This window comes from Rhincodon typus, chromosome 6, assembly GCF_021869965.1.
Source record: "Rhincodon typus isolate 14 chromosome 6, sRhiTyp1.1, whole genome shotgun sequence".
NCBI classification, from domain to species: Eukaryota; Metazoa; Chordata; class Chondrichthyes; order Orectolobiformes; family Rhincodontidae; genus Rhincodon; species Rhincodon typus.
Genome location: NC_063337.1, coordinates 12,667,509 through 12,691,976, shown reverse-complemented (window position 1 = coordinate 12,691,976; position 24,468 = coordinate 12,667,509). Strand labels below are relative to the sequence as shown.

At 42.4% G+C, this 24,468-nt stretch overlaps 1 protein-coding gene across 1 annotated transcript in view; it reads left to right on the top strand.

Annotated features, from left to right (window-relative positions):
* The window catches only part of LOC109929202 (granulocyte-macrophage colony-stimulating factor receptor subunit alpha-like), a 43,515-nt gene extending 31,965 nt beyond the window's left edge, over positions 1-11,550 (top strand). Inside the window, exons 5-11 of the mRNA XM_048597886.1 lie at positions 461-581; positions 1,535-1,710; positions 1,825-1,964; positions 4,082-4,223; positions 5,196-5,289; positions 10,542-10,632; positions 11,425-11,550. Coding sequence (XP_048453843.1) covers positions 461-581; positions 1,535-1,710; positions 1,825-1,964; positions 4,082-4,223; positions 5,196-5,289; positions 10,542-10,632; positions 11,425-11,550 — 890 coding nt within the window. The remainder of the gene's footprint in view (positions 1-460; positions 582-1,534; positions 1,711-1,824; positions 1,965-4,081; positions 4,224-5,195; positions 5,290-10,541; positions 10,633-11,424) is intronic.
* Positions 11,551-24,468: the final 12,918 nt, after the last annotated feature.

The following is a 24,468-nucleotide window of genomic DNA, read 5'->3' as shown; positions in this document are numbered from 1 at the left end:
CCCCTGTTGTTAGTCACTAACAGTCCCCATTAACAACTATTCATCCTCCCAGCCTGATCGTTAGCAACTCCTCTCTCTGTCCAACTGTCTTTCTCTCTCTTTGGGCTCTATCCTATCGTTTACTCCCTACCCCACCCACCTCCCTATTTTCTGCATATAATCTGAAGCTTTCCCAGCCACCATCAGTTCTGAGGAAGGGTCACCGGACCCGAAACGTTAACTCTGTTTTCTCTTTCACAGATGCTGCCAGATCTGCTGAGCTTTTCCAGCAACTTTGTTTTTGTACTTTAAAGTTTACACCAGTGCATTTTCACTGTAAATTGCAGTTACGTGTTTTAGCTTTAATTCTGACAGAAAACACCTCTGATAACAATCTCTTTAAAAAATTTTGCCAGCTAAAAATATTTTTAATGCTCCTCGGATATTATAAATGGTTCAGTATCCTGTTTGTATCATATAGGTGATCGAGAAACATTGGCTTCCAATTTCTCATGTGTTCTCTATAATCATTCAGCCATGAATTGTACATGGTATTGTGGCAGGAAAGCACCAAATGACACGCAATATAAAATGTATTACAGGTAAGCTCAATTAGGTTTTATCACCATTTTAAGTGAGTGTCCCTTTATTCTGTAACTGTGTTCTCTGAACATAGAACATAAAAAAGTATAGCACAGTACAGGCCCTTCAACCCACGATGTTGTGCCGATCTATTATCCTACTCTAAGATCAAACCACCCTGCATACCCTACATTTTACTATCATCCTCTGGATCAAGATTCTCCCCTCCAGTGTAAACATCTCGGCATCTTCCCTGTCAAAACCCCTCAGAATCTTACGTGTTTCAATAATTTGTTTACTTAAATTAGAGTGAATAAAGGTCTAACTGGGACTCTGGGTCTGTTCTCGATGGAGTTTAGAAGGATGAAGGGGAGTCTCATTGAAGCTTGTGGGATGCAAAAAGACCAGCATAGAATGGGCATGGAGAAGATATTTACTTGTAGGAGAGACCAGGACCCTAAAGCACAGCCTCGGAGTAAAAGGACAACCCTTTAGAAGTAAGATGAGGAGGAATTCCATTCGCAGAGCATGGTGAATCTGTGGAATGCAGTACTGCAGACGGCTGGAAAGGCCATTGAATGTATTTAAGATACTGATAGATAAGTTTTTGATTATTAAGAGCATCAAGGGTTATGGGGATAATGCAATGGAATGGGGTTGAAAAACATATCAGCCATGATTGAATGCCTGAGTAGATTCAATGGGCACCAGTAGCCTAATCCTGCTCCTATATCTTCTGGTCTTATGACTTAAGCATCAAATGTGAGTACGCAGTAAGTTAAAACATCTCCAAATCCATAGTTAAGTTTTGAGGCGGTTCACTGGACTTGAAATGTTAACTGATTTTTTCATCACAGATGCTGCCAGAGCTTTTCCAGCAACTTCTGTTTATGGTCCTGATTTACAGCATCCGCAGTTCTTTCAGTATCCATTGTTAAGTTGTTTACATTAATTACAAATGTTTTCTCTTAAGACAGAATGATGCAACTCTGCAGTGTACACATTATATGGATGTCGGTGGAAGGCAGGAATGCCATATTGATCAAGGCACAGTTGATGTTGAGGAGAACATTCTGATATGTGTCAATGGATCTAGTAATTCTCGAATGATTCAACAATATTATACAGAATTTGACCCACAAGTATATGGTACTAAACAGCATTTTTCTAAACGCAGTGTTTTAAGGTTTGTCAATTGCTGTTTTGCTCATTGCATTAAAAGGTTCGATTGATTGTGAATAGTTTTGTGTCCTTAACTTTCAGAGGTGTACAACCCACCAGTAAATCTTGAGGTTTTGCCAAATCTGACGGTGAAATGGGACATGCCTCCCGGCTATGCCATTAATATTGATTGCTTTGCATTTGAACTGAACGTCACTGATCAGGATGAGGGTAGAACTGAGGTAAAGTGCCACCTCTGTCATTCTCTGAATTGCTAACAGTTGAAATATTTTTAAATCCACCATTGTTTACAGATGATTTAAGTAGAGATTACAGGTCTAATACACTGATTGTATAAAGGGAAGTCTGATTTCACAATATAAACTTGTCCACCAATTACAAGGCCCAAGCTAGAATTGTGATGGGATACCACGCTACTTGCCTGAATGGGCACAGTTCCAACAAAACTCAAGAAGCTTGACACCATCCAGGTCAAGACAGCCCTCTTGATTGGCACTACATTCACAAACTCCCTCCACCACTGATTCTCAGTAGTATCAATCTACATGGAGTCATAGAGTCATTCAGCATGAAAACAGTCCCTTCGGTCCAATCAGTCCATGCCGAACATAATCCCGAACTAAACTAGTCCCACCTGCCTGCTCTTGGTCCATACCCCTCCAAACCTCTCCTATTCATGTACTTATCCAAAGGTCTTTTAAACATTGTAATTGTATCCACATCCACCACTGCCTCAGGAAGTTCATTCCAGCTGTGAATCACCCTCTGTGTAAAAAATCTGCCTCTCGTGTTTTTTTTAAATCTCTCTCCTCTCACCTTACAAATGTGCCTCCTGGTCTTGAAATCCCCCATCCTAGGGAAAAGAAAACTACCAGTAACTCTGTATATACCTCTCATTATTTTATAAACTTCTATCAGGGTAACTCTCAACCTCTTAGGCTATAGTGGAAAAAGTCCCAGCCTATCCACCCTTTCTTTATAACTCCAACCATCCATACCTGGCAACATCCTGGTAAATCTCTTCTGATACATGATGCACTGCAGAAATTCACCAAAGATCCTTAGTCAGCACCTTCCAAACGCATGGCCACTTCCATCGAGGACAAAGGCAGAAGATACGTGGGAACACCACCATTTGCGAGTTCACCTCCAAGCCACTCACCATTCTGACTTGGAAATATATCATTGTTCCTTCACTGTCACTGGGTCAAAATTATGGAACTGCCTCCCTAAAGGCATTGTGGGTCAACCTACAGCACATGGACTGCAGTGGTTCAAGAAGGCAGCTCACCACACCTTCTCAAGGGAAGCTAGGGATGGGCAATGAATGCTGGCCCAGCCAGCAACACCCACATCCCATGAGTGAATAAATTTGTAAAATAAGAGCCTGAGAAAGGAGAAGCCACAATTAACAGGAAATAGAACTAAAAGAGAACAGAGGCCTGTGAATGTTTTGTGCTGCTCCCAATATTGTGGCCATTGATCTTGGGGGATCAGGTGCACGTACATCTCTGTATTTCACCCAATCTGTGTTGCCACAGAGCAATGATCCATAGAATCTGTTAAATTCAAATCACATTACCTTCTATAGCACAAGATCAAGCCATTATGTCCTTTAGATCCATTTGGTCTTTAAGCTCCACACAAACCTTCAACTATCATTCTTAATTTCACCCTAGCAGCATTTTAACATTTACCTGTTTCCCTCATGTTCCTATCTAGCTTCATCTTAAATGCATTTGTGCTGTTCTCCAAGTCAGAACTCCGGTGAAACCTCCCGTTTATGCTAATTCCCAAACAACTTCTCCTTTCCCTCAATTGGCAGGAGACTGACTGATTGATTGAACGCCTACAGGATTTCAGAGCCAATAGCTCTCTCTCTCTACACGTGTGAATCAGGGAAGGCATGCACAATATCGAATCCACTATAAAATCAGACAGCACAGATAGAAGCCATTCAGCCCAGTATGCTAGTACTAGCTCTTTGACAGACCACAAGATAAAGCAAAGTGTGCACCCAGAATACTGTTAAAAGTTATCGTAGAACTTCCATATTTTTAAGACAGCATGCTCCTGATCATCATACCTCTTTGAGTAAAAGAAAACAAGAACTGCTTCTTATTTCTTCTCTGGCTTCTTTACAGGGATTTTTAGTACACATGCGCGCGCACACACACACACACACACACAGACACACACATACACGCACACATAGACACAAACATGCACACAAATCCACACCCACACCCACACTCTCTCTCTCTCTCACACACACACACACACACACACAGACACACACACTCTCTCTCTCTCTGCATCACTAACTGTTTTGTTCCAGTTCTTCACTTGCCGATATGAAACAAAGTATGTCCTTGTAAACATCAAGCCCACAACACGTTACTCAGTGAAAGTAAGAATGAAACTGAAGCATTGCAAAGAAACAAAGTTCTGGAGCCACTGGAGTAATGAGGTTTTTATCGGTAAGACCCCTATCTTCCTATTTCTCATGAATCTGTGTTGATTGTCATGTGTAATGGGCGTTCCGTTTTGTAGCATGGATTGTGGGTTTTTGAAACATGGAAGTTTTTTTTAATCACTGATGCCAGTGAGATTGTGGGCTCATTTCTATTTTTATTTTTTTTGTTTCTCCAACACAGACTTCCCCAGTGGAGTCAGGAGCCACAATTTTGGGGGTTGCAAGTTCCGAGAGGCCGAGGCTGCCCTGGAGGCCTGAAATGAGGATGTGATCTTATTGTTGTGCACACTGCCCACACCTGATGTGGCTTACAGGAGAACCACATCAAATTGAACTGTGGGACACATTAATGTAATGCTGGCATGCTACCATCAGCATTCCCACATAGCTAGCCCAGTGGACATCAATAAGATCGATTGGCTTGAACACTGGCTGAGAATCTCCAGGGAAACCAGGGAGCAAGGACTCTGGGGTGCATCAAGAGAGGTGGAGCAAACCACGGATGCAAAAGTAATTTGTAAAATGCAATCATGCTCCTCCTGACTCCAACAAAATGGAGTAACGCAACTCAAAACTTCCCATTCAGGTGGCAGCCTCTACTGTTACCTCTCAAGTTTGCTGACTCCCAGGGCAAAGGTGCATGGACTGTGTTTTAGTCCTACTCAGTTAAATTTTATTAAGGGTTGGGCAGGCATAGCAATGTGCAGGCACACAGACTCCCAAAGCACTAAATCCAATTAGAAATTTCTTGTGTGGAATTACTGAGTGCTCTCTCCCTGACATATTGGAGCCTTCACATGTTTTATTTCTGCAATGCTGCAGAGCATCATTACGTTTCTCAGGCCATATCTTTAAATGTATTCACCTTTGTCAATTTTTACGATAGGTCTCATTGCAATGCAATTTTTTTTTGAAATATCTTTTGAATCAATTAATATTATTTGTGATCAATAAAAACTGCCTTGTTTATTTACAGAACCTGTCCAGGTGCCTAACGTTTATTGGATGCTGATTACATTGGCCATATTGGTAGTGGTGCTAGGATTGATTCTAATGTTTGTTTTCAAAAGGTAATTATCCATCCAAATGTTCGATTGGGTTGTAGCTAGTTGTTCCAGCTCTGGTCCTGATAGCATTGACTGGCATAGGGTTTAGCTCCAAATCTGCTTCAACTGTCCTGTGCCTCACTAATGCTCAGGGTGCCTGAGGATCAGCAGGATTATACTGGAGCTTTGGTGTGAGACCAGCAAAACCCCAAGAGACGCATCTTAGCACAAACTGTTCATCTGGGAGGGGGAGAGGGTGCCATCAATCTCCAGTAAACTTCTCAGTTTTCCCTGGAATCTACTGATACCCCTCATTAACTTGGAGAAACTTGAATAGAATTGCTGTATTCTCTCTGCCCAGCATCACAGTGAGTGGGCAACTCACAGTGAGCATCATGAGCCAAACTTGCTTGAGAATCCCTACAGTATGGAAATGAGCCATTCAGTTCAAAAAGTCCACACCAACTCTCTGAAGAGCATGCCACACAGACTCACCCCCCTACCCTATCCTATACCAGTACCTGCAATTCTCGTGGTCAATCCACCTAACCTGCTCATCTGTGGGCTACATGGACAATCTAGAAGGGCCAGTCCGCCTAACCTGCACATCTTTGGACTGTGGGAGGAAAAGCAGAGCACCTAGAGAAAACCCACACAGCCACAGGGAGAATGTACAAACTCCACACAGGCAGTTGCCTGAGGGTAGAATTGAACTTGGGCCCCTGGTGTTGTGAGGCAGCTGTGCTAACCACTGAGCCACCATGACACCCCATCTGCTTTCCCCTACTTGTTCTTTGTATCAGGATGCCACATTGCCTTGGATACTTACCTCTCAATCCACATTTTATTCCTTTTGTTTACTTTCACCACCCTTATCAATCCCTTCAAGTACACTTTCTTCAAATCTTTACTCTGTGTTCAAAGCTAACTGGCTTCGTTCAACATACTTCAGGCAGTTTACAGTTTACTTGGCTGTGAGCTAAGAATGTTAAATTTGATATGATGGGAGCAATTTGTTCCATTCAGCTTTCTCCTGCCCCTGGTCATACACAATGTGTTTCATCTTGTATTTGCCCATTTTTTTGTGGAAGGCAATTAAGAAAAAGCTCTGGCATGTAATTCCCTTTCTCCCATGGGTAACTGAACAGAATTTGAGAATATCAATCCAGATTCCAAACCAACTTGACAACTCCAATCAGCTGTGATCCACAAATAATTGGTCTTGTCCATTGCAAATGTGTAACCCTACTATCTGTGAAGTATTTGACGATCTTTGTCAATTCTCATAACCTTCATTCTTCAAAGCTTGAAATCTGCTGCAGACAGAGGGATTGGGGAGGGAATATACAAGGGTGGTAGGGTATCTACTGACACAAAATTACGAAAGAGCTAAGCTTGCAGTGCACTTTTTATGGCCTCCAGTTCTCTACATTGGATCTGGGATATTAAAGTCACTAAAAGTTTACTGTTGAATCAGAGATAGTAGGAACTGCAGATGCTGGAGAATCCGAGACAACAAGGTGCAGGGCTGGATGAACACAGCAGGCCAAGCAGCATCATAGGAGCAGACAGGCTGACGTTTCGGGCCTAGATTGTGATTCCCTGTAGCCTCCTATCACTACAGTTCAAGAAACATCTTATTGGTTGTGAAGAAGTTTATGAGATGATTGATAGTACTTTATAAATGCAAACCTTTCTTATTCTGATTTTCTCTCTCTTTCAGTTACCTTTTTGTATGCTAACTTTCTCTCTCCATCAGATCTCCACTTCCTTATAAGGATGGTCAAAATTGAGAGTAGAAGCAAACACAGAGAATGCAGGAGAAACTCAGCAAGACTGGCAGCTTTGTTGGGGAGTGAAACAGAATTAAGATTTTGAATCCAGTATGACTCTTTTTCAGAAGATGTTGGTGCCTGCTGGGATGAAAATCTCTTCAGGTTTGACATCTGTAAGGCTAGTAAAACGAGATGGGATTGATCAGGTACAATCCAGTTCTCCTGAAACAGTTCCACAGAGCAGAACTGCCCATTATTTTGTCCCCGTTGGCACAAACTTATTCCTCTTGCCATTTAATATGTTCAATGGTAATCCTCTATCTATCACAACATTGTAATTCTGCGCTCTCCTTTGACACAGTAAGTACCTAGAAATCTATCTATTTCTTCTTTTGTTTCAAAGAATAATTGGGAAATGGAAAAACCATTTCAGTGAAACATTGGGTATTTGTCTAAGTTTGTCCAACGTAGAAGCAATTTTGCATTATAAATGCATTTTTTGGCTTGATTTGGAAGAAATTGGTGCTGACAGTGGTTGAAGAAGTGGAGAAATAATCAGACCTTGATGAGTATAAATTTTCCAATTTTGTTTTGAATTGTTTGAAAGGATGAATGTTTGTTATTATAATTTGGCATGTTACATTTTAAAATTAAGTGATCTGTGGTTTCACAAGCAATCCAAATGATCTTTACTGACAAAACTCATACCTAGCAGTCAAGACAATTCATGTTACCGTGATGAAATTATTGGGTGGCGAAACAAGCTTAAGAGGCTATTGAAAGGCCGATACATATATTTGATCCCAGTAGATCTTCCTTGTGTGCAGTTTTGGTCTCCTTACTTGAGAAAAGATATACTAGCACTGGAGGGGGTGCAGAGGAGATTCACTCAGTTGATTCCAGAGCTGAGAGTGTTGGATTATACTCATTGGAATTCAGAAGAATGAGGGGAGATCTTATAGAAACATATAAGATTATGAAGGGAATAGATAAGGTGGAGGCAGGGAGGTTGTTTCCGCCAGCAGGTGAAGCTAGGACTAGAGGGCATTGCCTCAAAATAAAGGGAAGCAGATGTAGGACTGAGGTCAGGAGGAACTTCTTCACCCAAAGGGTTGTGAATCTGTGGAATTCCCTGCCCAGTGAAGCAGTTGAAGCTACCTCGTTGAATGTTTTTAAGGCAAGGCTGGATAAATTTTTGAACAGTACAGGAATTAAGGGTTACGGTGAGCGGGCGGGTAAGTGAAGCTGAGTCTCAAAAAGATCAGCCATGATCTTATTAAATGGCAGGGCAGGCTCGAGGGGCCGGATGGCCTACTCCTGCTCCTAGTTCATATGTTCTTATGTTCTTGGCAAAAATCACCCCTAACCTCCTGTTCTGAATGTACTCACTCTGTCCTAATCCCAGTCTTCCTCTGTTCTCTTTTATTAATTCATGGCATCTGGGCATTACTGGCCAGGCCAGTATTTATTACCCATTCCTAATTGGCCAGAGTGTCAACCACATTGCTGTGAGTCTGGAGTCACATGTAGGCCAGATCGGGTAAGGACAGCAGATTCCTTCCCTAAAGGACATCAGTGAACCAGAGATAGTAAGAACTGCCGATGCTGGAGTCAGAGATAACACAGTGTGGAGCCGGAGGAACACAGCAGGCCAGGCACCATCAGAGGAGCAGGAAAGCTGGCGTTTCGGGTCAGGACATTTCTTCAGAAAAAAATCTGCTGAAGAAGGGTCCCGACCCAAAACGTCAGCTTTCCTGCTCCTCTGATGCTGCCTGGCCTGCTGTGTTCCTCCAGCTCCACATTGTCTTATTAGTGAACCAGATGTTTTTTTATCATGCACCCCCTCCCCTGACAATCAGCAATGATTTCATGGTCATCATTGCACTCTTAATTCCAGATATCTAATTGAATTCAAATTCCACCATCTGCCATGGTAGGATTCAAACTTGGTTCCCAGAACATTTTCAGGTCTCTGGACCAACAGTCTGGAGATACTACCACTAGGTCATCACATCCACTAAGTGACCGTGAACCAGAAGTGGGTTCTCACAGATTGCTAGACTGTGAGGAATCATACTTGTGTGCAGTTCTGGAATCCACATTATAGGAGAGATGTGATTTCACTGGAGAGGGTGCAGAGGAGGTTTACCAGGATGTTGCCTGGGCAGGAAAGCTCCAGTTATGAAGAGAGATTGGACAGACTATGGTTGTTTTCCTTGGAGCAGAGGATAGTGAGAAGGGACATGATTGAGATGTATACAATTATGAGGGGCAAAGATATAGCAGGAAGAAACATTTCCCCATGATGGAAGAATGAATGACCAGGAGGCATAGATTTAAGGAAAGGGGCAGAAGGTTTAATGGAGGCGTGGGGAAGAACTTTTACACCTAGAGGTGGTGGGAATCTGGAACACAATGCCTGTTATAATGGTAGAAGCAGAGACCCTCATATCATTTAAGGAGTATTTAGATGTGAACTTGCCATGCCAAGGCATACAAAGCTATGGATCAAGTTCTAAAATAATTAAAATAAAATAAAGAACTTCAGATGCTGGAGATTTGAAATACAAATAGAAATTTCTGGAGAACCTCAGCAGTTCTGGCAGCATCTGTGGAAAGAAAGCAAGGTTAGTGTTTTGAGTCCGATGACTTTGAGTTCCGATGGAGAATCACCAGATTGGAAAGGTTAACTCTGCTTTCTCTCCCCAGGTGCTGCCAGACCTGCTGAGTTCTTCCAGCAATTTCTGCTTTGTGTTGGAATAGTTAGGTGGTTGTTTTTGACCAGTACAGATGTGATGGGCCGAAGGTCCTTTTTCCATGCTGTAGATCTCTAAGATTTCATGACTTGAGTTCAGTTCACTGAAGGGTTCATAATTTGGCTGTAAATTTTAACAACCCTGGTTGTATTCCATTTCCTAGCCCAGGGTCACTGAGATCTCTAAAATGAACACTGGATCAAAGCCCCCAGCTCACAAAATGCTGCTGTTAGAGAAACATAAGAAGTAAGAAGAGGAGTAGGACATTTAGCCCATCAACATCTCTCACCATTTAATATGCTCGTTGCTAATCCTCTAAGTCAACAGTATAATTTTGCTCTCTCCTCTGATGCCTTGTGTCTAGAAATCTATTAATTTTTTTTGAAGTGTACTGCAGAATTCAGTATGGTTAAACTAATCTAAAGTATTTTCTCATTGCAGTAGTGTATAAATCATGTTATCTTAATTTGTATTTCAAATCTGTGTTAGCAAACAAAAGGGTACATTTTGACTTTGCGGGATGGCATTTAATGAATGTAAGTGAATTGGCAGCTTATTTTACAGCTTTCCCATTGACGTCAATGGAGAGAATAACGGAGTGAGATCAGAACTGGACTTTGACCTGATATCACTTTTTTCTTTTCTATCGGACAAAGTCACAATCTACCCCAAATGCTCTTCTTTATTTATTTACAAAATAGTACAAAGTGAATGTGGATTGAATTAATGTATTGAACATTTTTAGGTACAGATTATTGGAAATTGTACTCAAACCAATTCCCAGTCCTCAAAAGAAGTTCAACGCATTGTTTGAAGAATACAATGGTGATTTCCAGGTAGGCAGGTGCTAATGAAATGTAGTTTGCTTCATAGCATTCAAGTGTAAATCTCCCAAATATTTTTGGCTAATGTTGCATTTTATGTTTTGCCTTCAAGTGGAAAATCTTCAATTTCTTAAATAATTCCTTTCCAAGCATGCAGTGTACATTTTCAACAGTGACTTAATCAGTAGCTCATACGCATAAGTGAAAATGGAAGGGTCTACAAGCTATCACTTTCTCACTTGCAGCCTTCCAGCTGGAAATTAACATGGAGCCTATCTGATAATCCAAATACCAGAGGCCTCAGGGTTCAAACCATTTATTGCTGCTATGTTCAACACAAAAAAAAGGAACACAATTGAGGATGCAGGATTAATGGAGAACATGTTTGTCTTGGCTATACAAGTGGTATTCTGGCAAAGTGGGTTACTGACAAGTTATAGACCCCTGTCCAATTTATATCCCATCCCTAAGCATATAGATGCACTGGTAATTACAGAGAATTGGCCAAAGTACGAGAGCCAATGAGAGGAAAATGTTCTGTGCAGCCAGCTGTATGCATCTCCATTGTATAGCCTAAAAGGATGGTGAATGCAGATTCACCATTACGCTCAAAGGTACATTGGCTAGATATTTGAATGAGGTGGAAAAAGAGCTGAGACTGAGAAATTGAATAGCTTGGTCAAAAAGTTGGCGGAGGTATAGCTATGATGGGATGAATGGCCTGTAAAATTGAGATGTTTGATCCAATGATAATTGCAATAACAATAAAAACCTTCAGAATAATGCAGTTTTCCTTCCTTACAGAATTGGATAAACTGTCAGATACCAGTCTCAAAAGTTGATGAATGTCAAACAGTTGTCATTGAAGAAAGTCTCCAAAGTGAAGAATTAAGAAGCTTTCACTGCCACCCATCCATGCACCTGCCATGATCCTGAGCGTACAAATCGATATTTGGAATGCCTTATTTTCTCCACAGCTTGTCCATTGTGAACTGCTCGTCATTGTCAATCAAGATTTCTTCACGGCTCAGGATTAGTTCTGATGCCTATCAGGCTGAACTCTCACAATACTGACTAACAATTGGGTGGGTCAAGAATTTAGTGGGGAGTTGCATTCAAGTAGTACCTTGGCAGAGTCTCACCAGTAGAGAAGTTTCCCACCGAGGGGTAATGGAGGCAGATAGTTGATTCACTAGGGACAGTCAAGAGCCTGGGCGGCATTTGTGGTAGAGCACCCTTCCTGGAGTAAAGGTTGGAAACTTAACAGAAGTGGTCTCCCTGCCCATGTTCAGGGAGCCTTTAGCATAAGAGGTCTCATGTTTGTTATAGGGAGATGTGTGCAGGGAAAACTTCAGTGGGATTGGGATAGATGCAGAAGATGGGTTTCTCCTACATTACAACTCATCAATCGCTACATATTGTGTGCGGATCAGCATTAGCATCTCTGTGACTAGCTGGATGAAACTGCCAACATTGTAGACCTATCAGTACATGAGTTGGGTCAGCATCAGCTCAATCTAGACCTGAATCCTGAATGAGACGGCAAGCTCAGAAGCTGTTTCTGGGAATATTGCTGAGTTGGTCTGACTCTCAGCTCGTGTGGCCCTATAACTCCTCTGTGGGCCTGATGCCTACTTGAAACTTCTACCCGTTAACTCAATTTCTGTCTCCACAGATGTTGCCAGACCTGCTGACATACTTCCATGACTTGCTGTTTTATTCCAAATGGTTCAGTAGCAATTACATTGCCTCCCCACCCTTATCTTAATGTGAAGCTATTTGATGCAGTGAGTGTGCCTTTATCGAAATTTAGCTTTGCTTCTTCAGTGATAATTTTCATACCTGCTCCTTTCTGCCATTTCTCTGTCCGATTCTAGCCCCCACTGGAACAAGAGGTCAATAATTATGCATGCAGAAAAATAACAGCATATGCCTCAGTTTAATGTGCGTTGTGTTGCTTCAGACTGTGAGATAAATAAAATTAATAATCAGAAAGGCAATCAGAAGGCTGACCTTAGTTGGAATACAAAGAGTTAGAAGTGATACTAAAGATTGATGGTTAGACCATATCTGGAACACTGTGTTCCATTCTAGCACCATTCATTGGGAAGGATGCATTGGCCTTGGAGGGAAACAAAGGCATATTTTCCAAAATGACACCTGGATTATAGAGATGTAGGTGTTGCCAGTTAGGTTTGCATTAGTATTGCTCATTCCTAATTGTCCAGAGAGCAGTTTAGAGACAATCGCATTGCTGCGGGCAGAATTAGGCTATTCGGCTGGACAAATAATACAGCAGACTCGATTCTGCTCCGAATGGTCTCTGGGTCACATGTAGACCAGACCAAGTAAGAACGACAGTTTTCTTCCCTTGAGGGCATTAGTGAACCAGATGAGTTTTTCCAACAATGACCAACAGTATCATGTCATCGTTAGACTGATAATTCAAAATTTTTATTGAATTCAAATTCCGCCATCTGCCATGGTGGGATTCAAGGCCAGGTCCCCAGACGTTACCTGGGTCTTTCGATTAATAACCTGTGATAATACCACATGAGGATAGATTACGCATCTAGGGTTGTCCTTGGGATATGGAAGATTAAATGTCTATTTAATCAATCAGAAAGAGGAATTAGTTGAGTTGATGGAATCTCCTGTAAGAAATGTGGTGCTTGCTTTTAATGTAAAAACAGAGCAGTGTATGAATTTGAGTGCAATGCCTTCTCCTTGAAAATCCAGTCCATGGATTCAGTTACCATATTGGTGGAATTAATTAAAGTCAGATTAACATATCTGCAATATAAAACCAGTCTAATGGTGATGTTTATAAAATCTCATCTGGTTCACATTGGGGAAGGCAAACTGCTACTTTAACTCAGCCTGACCAACTTGTAATTCCAGATTTGCAACAACATGTTTGGGTCTTAACTATCTTCTGAATGCACCATTTGCCTTTCAGTTCAAGGGTAAGTTGGAATGGTCAGCAAATGCCCAAAACCTATGAATTAATAAATAAAAAAGATTATTTAGAATCTAAGATGGAGAATTATTTTGTTAACCCTCTGTATTAAGGGATAGATATCAGGTATATGGATTTGGGTCACAGATCAGCCATAATCCCACTGAATGATGGAACAGATATAAGAGCTACATTCTTCCATACCTATGGGTTATAATCCCTGTCAATGCTCAATTACACATTTGCTACACGTTGCAATTTGGCCATCATTTGTAGAATGACATAGCATAGAAGGAGACTATTCAATCCATTAAGCCAGATATTCTTTAAATATTAAAAACTGAAAGAACTGCGGATGCTGTAAATCAGGAACAAAAACAAAGTTGCTGGAAAAAGCTCAGCAGGTCTGGCAGCATCTGTGAAGGAAGAAACAGAGTTAACGTTTCGGGTCCGGTGATCCTTCCTCAGTTCTGAAAAAACTCTATTTTTACCTTCACAGATGCTGCCAGACCTGCTGAGCTTTTCCAGCAACTTTGTTTTTGATCCTTTAAATATTTCATCTTTCACTTGGTAATGCTATGTCATTGACAATAAAGAAAACATTCAAATCTTTGATGACTCTGACCAAATCTAGCCTCCTTAGTTGAAAATAAATTTCCTTTCAATTGTAAAGGTCATAAATGAGATCATCTTGAGTATACTAAGATAGAAATAATGTACAGGAGGTGTACCCCAAGAAATTCTCTCAAATATTTTTGTGTATGAGGTCATTTCATGGCATTCTACACTGGAGCTTTGAGATTGAGACTTGCTATCTGTAATCTTCAATTTTTATCTTGTTGATAAATGCAACTGAAATATGGAATCAACAGTGAATAATCAAAATACATCAGAGCTGTTACCTCATGTCACATTTTTACATTTATAAATGGGCTGTTGCTGATTTTAGGAGTGGGCTTCCAAAAAAAATTATTCATCTGCTATTTTTAACTGAGCTGTTAACTTTTGTTGGTGCGCTACTGTTGTTAAAATACATAATAAGGTAATGTCAAATGAAAACTTTTAAATGTTAGCCTGCTAATAATACAATCAGCAATTTCTGCACTTGCACACTGGAAGTAGACTTGATTTCCCTTTTGCACCTTTTATCACATTATAGAAAATGTTGATGCAGCAGCTGCTTTTGTGTGAAGCACATTTGCAATTGTGCTGAGCAGATTGCTGCTACAGCAAATACATCCAGTTAAAGCTCAAGTGTTTCTCAGCAGCTACCAATCCCAGCCTATCCTCTTCATCCTTATTGCCATTTTCAGTTTGGGTGTTTTTCTCAAAAGAAGCTTTGCAGATTGCAAGTGGAGAGAACTGCAAGAAATTCAGAGCTCCTGTGTTATAAAGATAATTGTTCATCATCAGGGAGAATGTCGCTGTGTATCAAAGATTTGATTTTGTCCAAATCTAAAATGAGCTGTGTGCATGTGTCTCAATTTCATACTTCAACTCAGGAATCATGTGGTAAAATTATATTCTCAAGATGTAGTCTAATTGTGCAATGTTAGGTGATTCAAAGTATTGATTTTTGCAGGAATGCTTTGTATCCACAGTTGTATCCTTTTTTTAAATGCAAGTTTGTCTATTAGAATAATTTTCTGATTTTTTTTACACTTCTCATTTCTGATTTGTGACATTACATGGGTTGAAGAAAGCGAGAGCCTCACGCACGACTGGAAAACTATTCGGGAGGCTTGAGGGTGTTATAGGGGCTAATAGTGACAGCTTTAAATAAGGAAAATGGACAGAGATAGTTCTGATGAAGGGTCTAGGCCCGAAACGTCAGCCTTTCTGCTCCTATGATGCTGCTTGGCCTGCTGTGTTCATCCAGCTCTGCACCTTGTTGTCAGAGATAGATAGGTTTGTGATTAGTAAAGGTATCAAGGATTACAGAGAGAAGCAGAGGAATGAGGTTGAGAAACATATCAGCCATGATCAAACGGTGGAGCAGTCTTGATGAGCTGCATGGTCTAATTCTGCTCCTGTATCTTATGGCCCCCACTCTATTATCTGGTTATTCACATATGTTACAATGTAATAACAATCATCCGATGTGTACCTCAAACAAGTTACTAAGTGAGTTACTGCCTCCCCTTCTTTCTGTCACATCTGAATGAAAAAGTGACTTTGGAGCACGTCATTTGGCATCACCGTGTAATTGTCCCTTCAAAGCTGTCATTGCACATTCATAAGCTGCCTTTCCTCCTGCAGGCGACATTGTGAAAGCTTATCTCACCTAAGCTTTGAACAGTTATAAGGCCCATTGCTGTACTCTCTGCACCACTGTCGTCCCCGTACTAAAAACAAATCACGGCTGTCAGCATACACTTCAAACTTCCATTTCACACTGATGGTACAGATATTCGCCTGACAAATGGCTCTTGTTCCTTGGACTGCGAACATACCAGCTCCAGCAAACGTCAGGACATAATCCTGAATGTTTACTTGGATATTTCCACCTGTGCACTTTCTCTCAACACCAATATCACATCTTGGGCTGAAGGAATAACATTTGAAGTCACAAAATTTTAAAGAAGACCAACTCTGTGTATTTAAGACTGAGATTGAGAGATTTCTGATCAGTAGAAGAATCAAGGATCAGGGAGAAAGGTTGGGAAATTGGGCATGAAGAATGTTGGATCAGCCTTGATCTTATTGAATGGCGGACCTGGCTTGAGGGGTTGGCTCACACACTCCTTTTCCTATTTCTTCTGGAATTATGGTGTTCTAATTCTTCTTCAATGTGCTGGAAGTCAGAGGACTTCCCATGAAGTAGACAAGGCGAGAATAGTGTGCTGGTTAGAAAAGGACCCTAGGTTTCCATGTGCTTTGTGAAAGGTCCACTTGTACTTGTATGCTTTGGAAAATTTGACGATGACTGGACCTTAATTTCTGAGTGCAGCTCCAACAATGTTCTCAAGAACCTCGATATCGTGCAGGGTCAAGGTTGCTTGGTCACGGAAGAAGTTGACTCTGTTTTCTCTCCACAGATGCTGCCAGGCCTGCTGAGTTTTTTTGTCAGCAATTTCTGTCTCTGGCCAATTTAAACATTCCCTCTCTCTACCACCCGTGCACAGTGGCAGCAGTGCGTACCGGCCAAAAGATGTATGAAGCAACTCAGGCTCCATCACCAGCAGTTTCCAAACCCACAACCTTTATTGCCATGAAGGACAAAGGCAGCAGGTACAAGCCTGGAGTCCCCCTCTGAGCCACTCACCATCCTGGCTTGGAAACATATTGCCATTTTTTCAGTTTCACTACGTCAAAATAGTGGAAATCCCTCCCCAACAGCACTGTGTGTATCTAACCCAAAAGTTCAATAAAGTGGCTCATTGCTACTTTAAGGGTAATTAAAGATGGACAATAAATGCCCATTCTGCCAGGGATGCTCATGTGTATTGAACAAATGTAAAAATAAACACTTGTTATTGTTATGAGCGTCCTAGCTGAATGACGATCACATGTTACCCTGCCCTCTGGATAGAGTGTGAATGAGGTTATTTCTGTAACGGGGAAATCCTCACTACAATGAGCTAGATGAGAAAGGCGACCAACTGAAGCACAAACAACATATAAACTGTGCACGTAAGGCATTTCCTGCCCTGCAGCAACATGACAGGGTGCTCTGTGTTGCAGTTCTCTCTCAGTTCTATGCTGCTACGCATTGCTGAACGTTGTGTGATGGGCTGGTGTGTTTTGGAAACAGTGGGAGATGGAGACAAAGTGTTGTCAACTGCCTGGGGAGCAGGTATGGAGAGACCTGCAAGACAAAGTGGGCCACACTGTGTTGCAATAGCTGACCCACTGTCGTCTCCCAATGCTGAGCAGTGACTGAGATAGAAGACTAATCAGCTGCTTACTCCATGGAAATGCTTTTGCTTTAGTAATGGGCCAGTTTGGGATAATGTTGTGATGAAGCCAGCATTTTATCATTTCCAGAGTGGCACCCCACTGCTTGAGGAGAGTTTCAGCCCAACAGCAGTTATTGGAGCCAGAGGCAGGAAAGGCAACTTGGGCTGACAAATGACAGGTAACATTCGCACTACACCAATGCCAGACAATGACCATCTATGTTAAATCATAATCTAACCATTGACCCTTCACATTCAATGGCGTTACCATCACTGCATCCCACACTATCAACATCTTGGGGGCCACCATTGACCTGAAACATAACTGGACTCACCAAATAAACACAAAATTGGCTACAACAGAAAGACAGAGGCTAGGGTTCCTGCTCAGTAGCACCAAATGTACTATCTACAAGATGCACTTCAGAAATTGACCAAAGATCCTTAGACAGCACTTTCCAACCCCATGACCATTTCTGTCCAGAAGGACAATTGCAGCAGATACATGGGAGCCCTCCAGCCTGCAAGTTCCTCTCCAAGCCACTCACCGTCCTGACTTGGAAAATATATCATCGTTCCTTCATTATCGCTGGGTGAAAACCCTGGAATTCCTTCTCTATTGGCATTGTGAGTTTACCTACACCAACTGGACAGTAGCAGTTCAAGAACGCAGCTCAACAATACCTTCTCATGGGTAACTCAGGATTGACAATAAATGCTGGCCCATCCTATCAGTGCATAAAAATAAGATCATCATGTTTCAGAGACAGCAAGAACTTCAGATAAGGGAGTCAGAGATAACACAGTGTGGAGCTCGAGGAACACAGCAGGCCAGGCAGCATCAGAGGAGCAGGAAAGTTGACGTTTCGGGTCAGGACCCTTCTGCAGAAATGGGGAGGGTAAGGGAGCTGGGAAATAAGCAGAGAGGAGGGGTGGGGCTGGGAAAGGTAGGTGAGTTGGTGATAGGTGAGTGCAGGTAGGCAGTGGTGGAAATTGGTCAGTGGGATGGGTGGGCCGGATGGGCGGGAGAGAAGATGGACAGGTTGTGTCAGGTCAAGGAGGCGGGGATAAGAGGGAAGGTTGGACATGGGATGAGGCCAGGACGGGGAAATTTTAAAACTAGTTAATTCCATGTTTAGGCCATTGAGCTGTTGGGTCCCGAGGCGGAATATGAGGTGCTGCTCCTCCAATTTTTGCGTGGCGTCATTGTGACACAGGAGGAGGCCCAGGATGGACATGTCACCCAGGGAGCGGGAGGAGGAGATAAAATTGTTCACGACTGGAAGGTGTTGTCATTTGTCGCATACAGAGCACAGATGCTCTACGAAAAGGTCTCCGAGTCTACGCTTGGTCTCACTGATGTAGAGGAGGTCACATCGGGAGCAGCGGATGGAGTAGACCAAGTTGATGGATGTGCAGGTGAACCCCTGTTGAATATGAAAGGTTTATTTTGTGCCTTGAATGGAGGTGAGGGACGAGGTGTAGGGGCAGGAGTAGCACTTCCTGCGGTTTCAGGGAAAGGTTCCGGGGATGGTGGGGCTAGTGGGGAGTGTGGAGCAGACAAGGGACTCATGGAGAGAGTGGTCACAACAAAATGCAGATAGGGGTGGGGAGGGAAACATATCTTTGGTTTTGGGATCGGATTATAGGTCGCAGAAGTGGCGGAGAATGATGCATTGGATGCGGAGTTTGGTGGGGTGGTATGTGAGGACAAGGGGGATTCTGTCTTTATTTTTGTTGGGGGGGGAGGGAATGTGAGGGCAGAAGTGCAAGAAATTTAAGAGATTTGGTTGTGGGCAATTTTGATCACCAGAGGGGAGAAAGTTACAGTCCTTGAAATAGGAGGAAATCTGGGATATGCAGGAGTGGAGCGCCCCAACTTGGGAGCAGACGAGGTGGAGGCAGAGGAATTGAGAGTAGGGAATTGCATTCTTGTAGGAGGTTGGGTGAGAGGAGGTGTAGTCTAGGTAGCTGTGGGAGTCGGTGGGCTTGAAATAGACGTCAGTTTTGAGGTGGTCACTAGAGATGGAGTCAGAGAGGTCCAGGAAGGAGAGGGAGGTATCAGAGATGGTCCAGGTGAACTTGAGGTTGGGGTGGAAGGTGTTGGTAAAGTGGATGAACTGTTCAAGCCCCTCATGGGAACACGAGGCAGCGCTGATACAGTTACGTTAACCATTAATTCCCTTCACACAGACAGAATGAAAGCCACATGCCACTAATCAAAACTGGAACCTTAAAATAAATTACATTAATGTATAAAAATATCATACACTTTACATTAAACTAAATGCACTTTTACTAATGTGATGATATTGTGGCTTTAAGAGGTGCATTTTGTCCTGGTTTATTTTAAGCGAGAGATTTAACGAAAGACGCTGAGTAGTCTGTGGTAATGTAAACAGCGTGTGAGCCCTTGAGATTTTTTTAAAAGTTGGAACAATAGAAGCAGCCTGGTTGGGTGTGGCGAGTTCTCACAGACCAAGATTTCTAGTTTTTTTTTTTAACTTTTGGATTCAGCAGAATCTGCTGGAATTTTAAAGAAGTAGAGCAATTTTTTGCCCTCTATTAGTTACAGATGGAAGCTGGTGGCTCTCTTCCCACTGCAGGAATTGCATATGAGAAAATCTGATTTCCGAATTTGCCTTTTTTCGAAAGGGTGTATTTATGGGATGTTACTTACAACAGTTAATTAGCAATAGTTACTGTATCTATTATTCTATAAATGTTAAGGTATTGTAAGTTCTGAGATAGTCAGAACTGCCAATGCTGGAGAATCTGAGATAACATGGTGTAGAGCTGGATGAACACAGCAGGCCAAGCAGGATCAGAGGAGCAGGAAGGCTGATGTTTCGGGTCTGGACCCTTTTTCAGAAATGGGGGAGGGGAAGGGGATTCTGAAATAAATAGGGAGAGAGGGGGAGGCAGATAGAAGATGGATAAAGGAGAAGATAGGTGGAGAGGAGACAGACAGGTCAAAGAGGCGGTGATGGAACCAGTAAAGGTGAGTGTAAGTGGGCAGTTAGGGAGGGGATAGGTCAGTCCAGAGAGGACGGACAGGTCAAGGAGATGGGATGAGGCTGGTTGGTAGGAGATGGGGGTGGGGCTTGAGGTGGGAGGAGTGGATAGGTGGGAGGAAGGACAGACAGGTTAAGGTTGCGGGGACGAGCTGGGCTGGTTTTGGGATGCGGTCGGGGGAGGGGAGATTTTGAAGCTTGTGAAGTCCACGTTGATACCATTGGGCTGCAGGGTTCCCAAGCGGAATATGAGGTGCTGTTCCTGCAACCTGAGGGTGGCATCGTTGTGGCACTGCAGGAGGCCCAGGATGGACATGTCGTCCAAGGAGTGGGAGGGGTAGTTGAAATGGTTCGCGACTGGGAGGTGCAGTCGTTTGTCGCGAACCAAGCGTAGGTGTTCCACAAAGCGGTCCCCAAGCCTCCGTTTGGTTTCCCCGATGTAGAGGAGGCCACATTGGTAACAGCTGATACAGTATACCACATTAGCAGATGTGCAGGTGAACATCTGTTTGATGTGGAACGTCTTCTTGGGGCCTGGGATGGGGGAGAGGGGGGAGGTGTAGGGGCAGGTGTAGCACTTCCTGCGGTTGCAGGGAAAAGTGCCGGGTGTGGTGGGGCTGGAGGGGAGTGTGGAGCGGACAAGGGAGTCACAGAGAGGGTGGTCCGTCCGGAAAGCAGATAAGGGTGGGGAGGGAAAATTGTCTTTGGTAGTAGGGTCGGATTGCAGATAACGGACGTGGCGAAGGATGATGCGTTGGATCCGAAGGTTGGTGGTGTGGTACTTGAGGATGAGGGAGATTCTGTTTTGGTTGTTATTGCAGGGACGGGGTGTGAGGGATGAGTTGCAGGAAATGCGAGAGACACGGTCGAGGGCATTTTCGACCACTGTGGGGTACAAGTATTCTAAGTTCTTCTTTCTTTTGTTGTATTTTAACTATAGTCTTTAAATAAATTGTGTTTCTTTTAGCGTCAAGTAGTTTGACCAGTCAAATTGCATCCAGAACACAGCACTTTATATTGGTCTCTAGAATAAGATCAAATTAGGGTCTATGCTGCCCTCTTAAAATATTTTTGAGAGGGTCTGGTCTGGTCTGGTCTGTAACACTAACTTCTTAGATTTTAAGAGCGTCACTAACTATTTGCAGCCTGTCTTTATCTTGATGTGAAGCTCAAGAACATAATCTATAAACTTCTCCCAAGCCCACAGAGTAGCTAATGCTTCTTTCCTGATCGCAGTATTTCTCTGTTCGGTTTCTGCGAGTTAACGGGATTGGTAGTAAACTGATCTTCACTTTCCATCCATTTCTATCTGTAAGACTCCCACTCAAAGTTCTGTAGAAGATACATTGCAGAAATGATGGTAGGTCGCCCTGGGTCATTATGAGGAAAAATATCAGATGATATCAATATCTCTTTGACTTTCTTAAAAAATACTCTGTTGTGCTCCGTCCAAACATCATGCATTTTCTTAGCCGACTTAGTAATTCATTGAATACAGTTAAGTTGTGCAAATACTTTCTACCTTGGTTTGCCAAACCTTTGTGCTCATTCACATTTTGAGAAGCTAGACCGCTTTGGTAGCAAATGTCTTCTCTTGATCAACCCTGACAGCGGATCCATGGAATTTTACAGTCCACAGTGAGAATTCACATTTGCTGTTGAATGTGAGTCTTGCTTTCTGTCAGAGTTGCAGTATAGCTCGCCCTCTAGTGTCAAGTTTGAGCTGAATAGATCCATGTGATATATTAATCCATCCAATCCTAGGATTCTGACATCGTCCTCTGAAATCTTTCTGGTGCTGATGTGAGGCAGAGGGCAATGTGTTGAAATAAAAACTTCCAAGTTATTTTGTGAAGTTTGGGAGCAATGTCAACTCTTCAATAAGGGCTGGTTGTCAAAACCAATACTTGAGGCAAGCTTTGTGAATTGTGGTGGTAAAAAAGATATGTAGGAAACTCGTCCCACTAATTAAGTTTCCCACCAAAGGTGAGATTGACACAGTCTCCCTGCTTACCCTAGTTTTATATAGCCGCATCTGTGAACATACAAATATACTCTGATTTGAAACTTAACATAGCTACTGAATCATCAATGACCTTCCCTCCAACATGAGGGCAGAACTTATCATCACTGAATACCCCACTATTGACATCCTGGTGTTGCCATTGGCCAGAAAATCAACTGGACTCACCACATAAACATGATAGTGACAAGAGCAGATCAGAGACTAGGAATCCTGCAGCAAGTAACTCCCTGACTCTCCAAAGCCTGTTCACCATTTACAAGGCACAAGTCAGTAGTGTGATGAAATACTCCCCAGTTGCCTGAGTGAGTTCAGTTTCAATTAACCTCGAGAAGCTCGACACCACTTAGGACAAAGCAACCTGTTTGATTGACACCATATTCACAAGTCAGGACTGTGATGGAATACAGGTAGCTCTCTATAACGTGATAGATGTGTTTGTACTATAGAAAATTGCACTATAGAAAATCGCTTAATGGGGAAATCACTACAGAAAATCGCTATACCTGTGAAGCAGAAAGTTTGTGTTATCCAAACCGTGTCCAATATTCATCAATCGCATTTTAGCCAATTTGTGTTAACAAAACACATGTTATAGAAGAACTACCTGTACCAGCTCCAACTACACTCAGGAAACTTGACATCATCCAGGACAAAGCAACCTGCTTGATTGGTAGTACTTCCCTTCATCACCGACAATAAGTACGAGCAGTGTGTACCATCTATCACATGTACTGCAGAAATTCACCAAAGATCCTTAGACAACACCTTGCAAACCCACGATCACTTTCATCTAGAAGGACAAGGACAGCAGATACATGGGAGCATCATCACCTGTAAGTTCCCCTTCGAGCCACTCTTCATCCTGACTTGGAAATATATTGTTGTTCCTTTACTGTCGCTGAGTCAAAATCCTAGAATTCCCTCCTAAGGGCATATGGGTCTATCTAATGTACATGGACTGCAGCAGAAAGCAACTCACCACCACTATCAATGCCAACTAGGGACGGGCCATAAAGGCTGGCCAGGCAACAATGCTCACATCTCTTGAGTGATTTTAAAAATGTTGGTCATTTTTGAGGTATGGGTTCTTCCTAATAATCTAAAATTGTCAATCAATATTGCTTCTTGATCTCAACTCGTCTGCTCAGTTGATTTGTCTGTCTTAGTGCTGTCATCCCTCAACTTCAAGTATTTAGACAAACTTTCATCCAAGACCCTGAGATAATTTATTTCCTAATTAGCTTTTCTGTTAAGCTGCCATACTCCATACTCACATATTAATCAGCCACTGTTTAAAAAAAAATGTCCTATTGTCACATAATAAATTTATCCTGCTCAGCAAAGGTATATTTCTCGCAAGTTGAAATTGGCATTAAGTACATTTCTAGCTACATATATAGTCTTTGCTTCTCTTAACCATTGCCTGAGTAGGATGTTATCTACTTAGCCACATATTGCATGCAATGTCACAGTAAGCAACTCACCTTTGGCTTCACAGCAAGGCCAGATGCAATGTGAATTCTTGCAAATCCTTGGCATAACTGTTGCTTTATCGGGATGTGTAACCTGGTCAAGGTTTTTGGTAATGGCAGAGACTTATCCAAATTGTTTCTTCCCTTGCGGCTGTCATAGAATATTATTGGTTGGATTGAAGAAGGATAGTAACCTGAAACGTCAGCTTTCCTGCTCCTCTGATGCTGTCTGGCCTGCTGTGTTCCTCCAGCTCCACACTGTATTATCTCTGACTCCAGCATCTGCAGTTCTTACTATCTCTGAGTGAGCTGCAACCTGGTGTTGTGTGAATTCTGAGATAGCAGGAGGAAACATTAGCTTTATTTAAGTTAAACTTAAGTTAAGCAAGATTAAGCTTAGTTTAATCTTGCCACCAGGCTGCAAGTGAGACAAAGATAGAGAAAGAGCGAGGACGATCATGTGACATTGCTTTGCTCA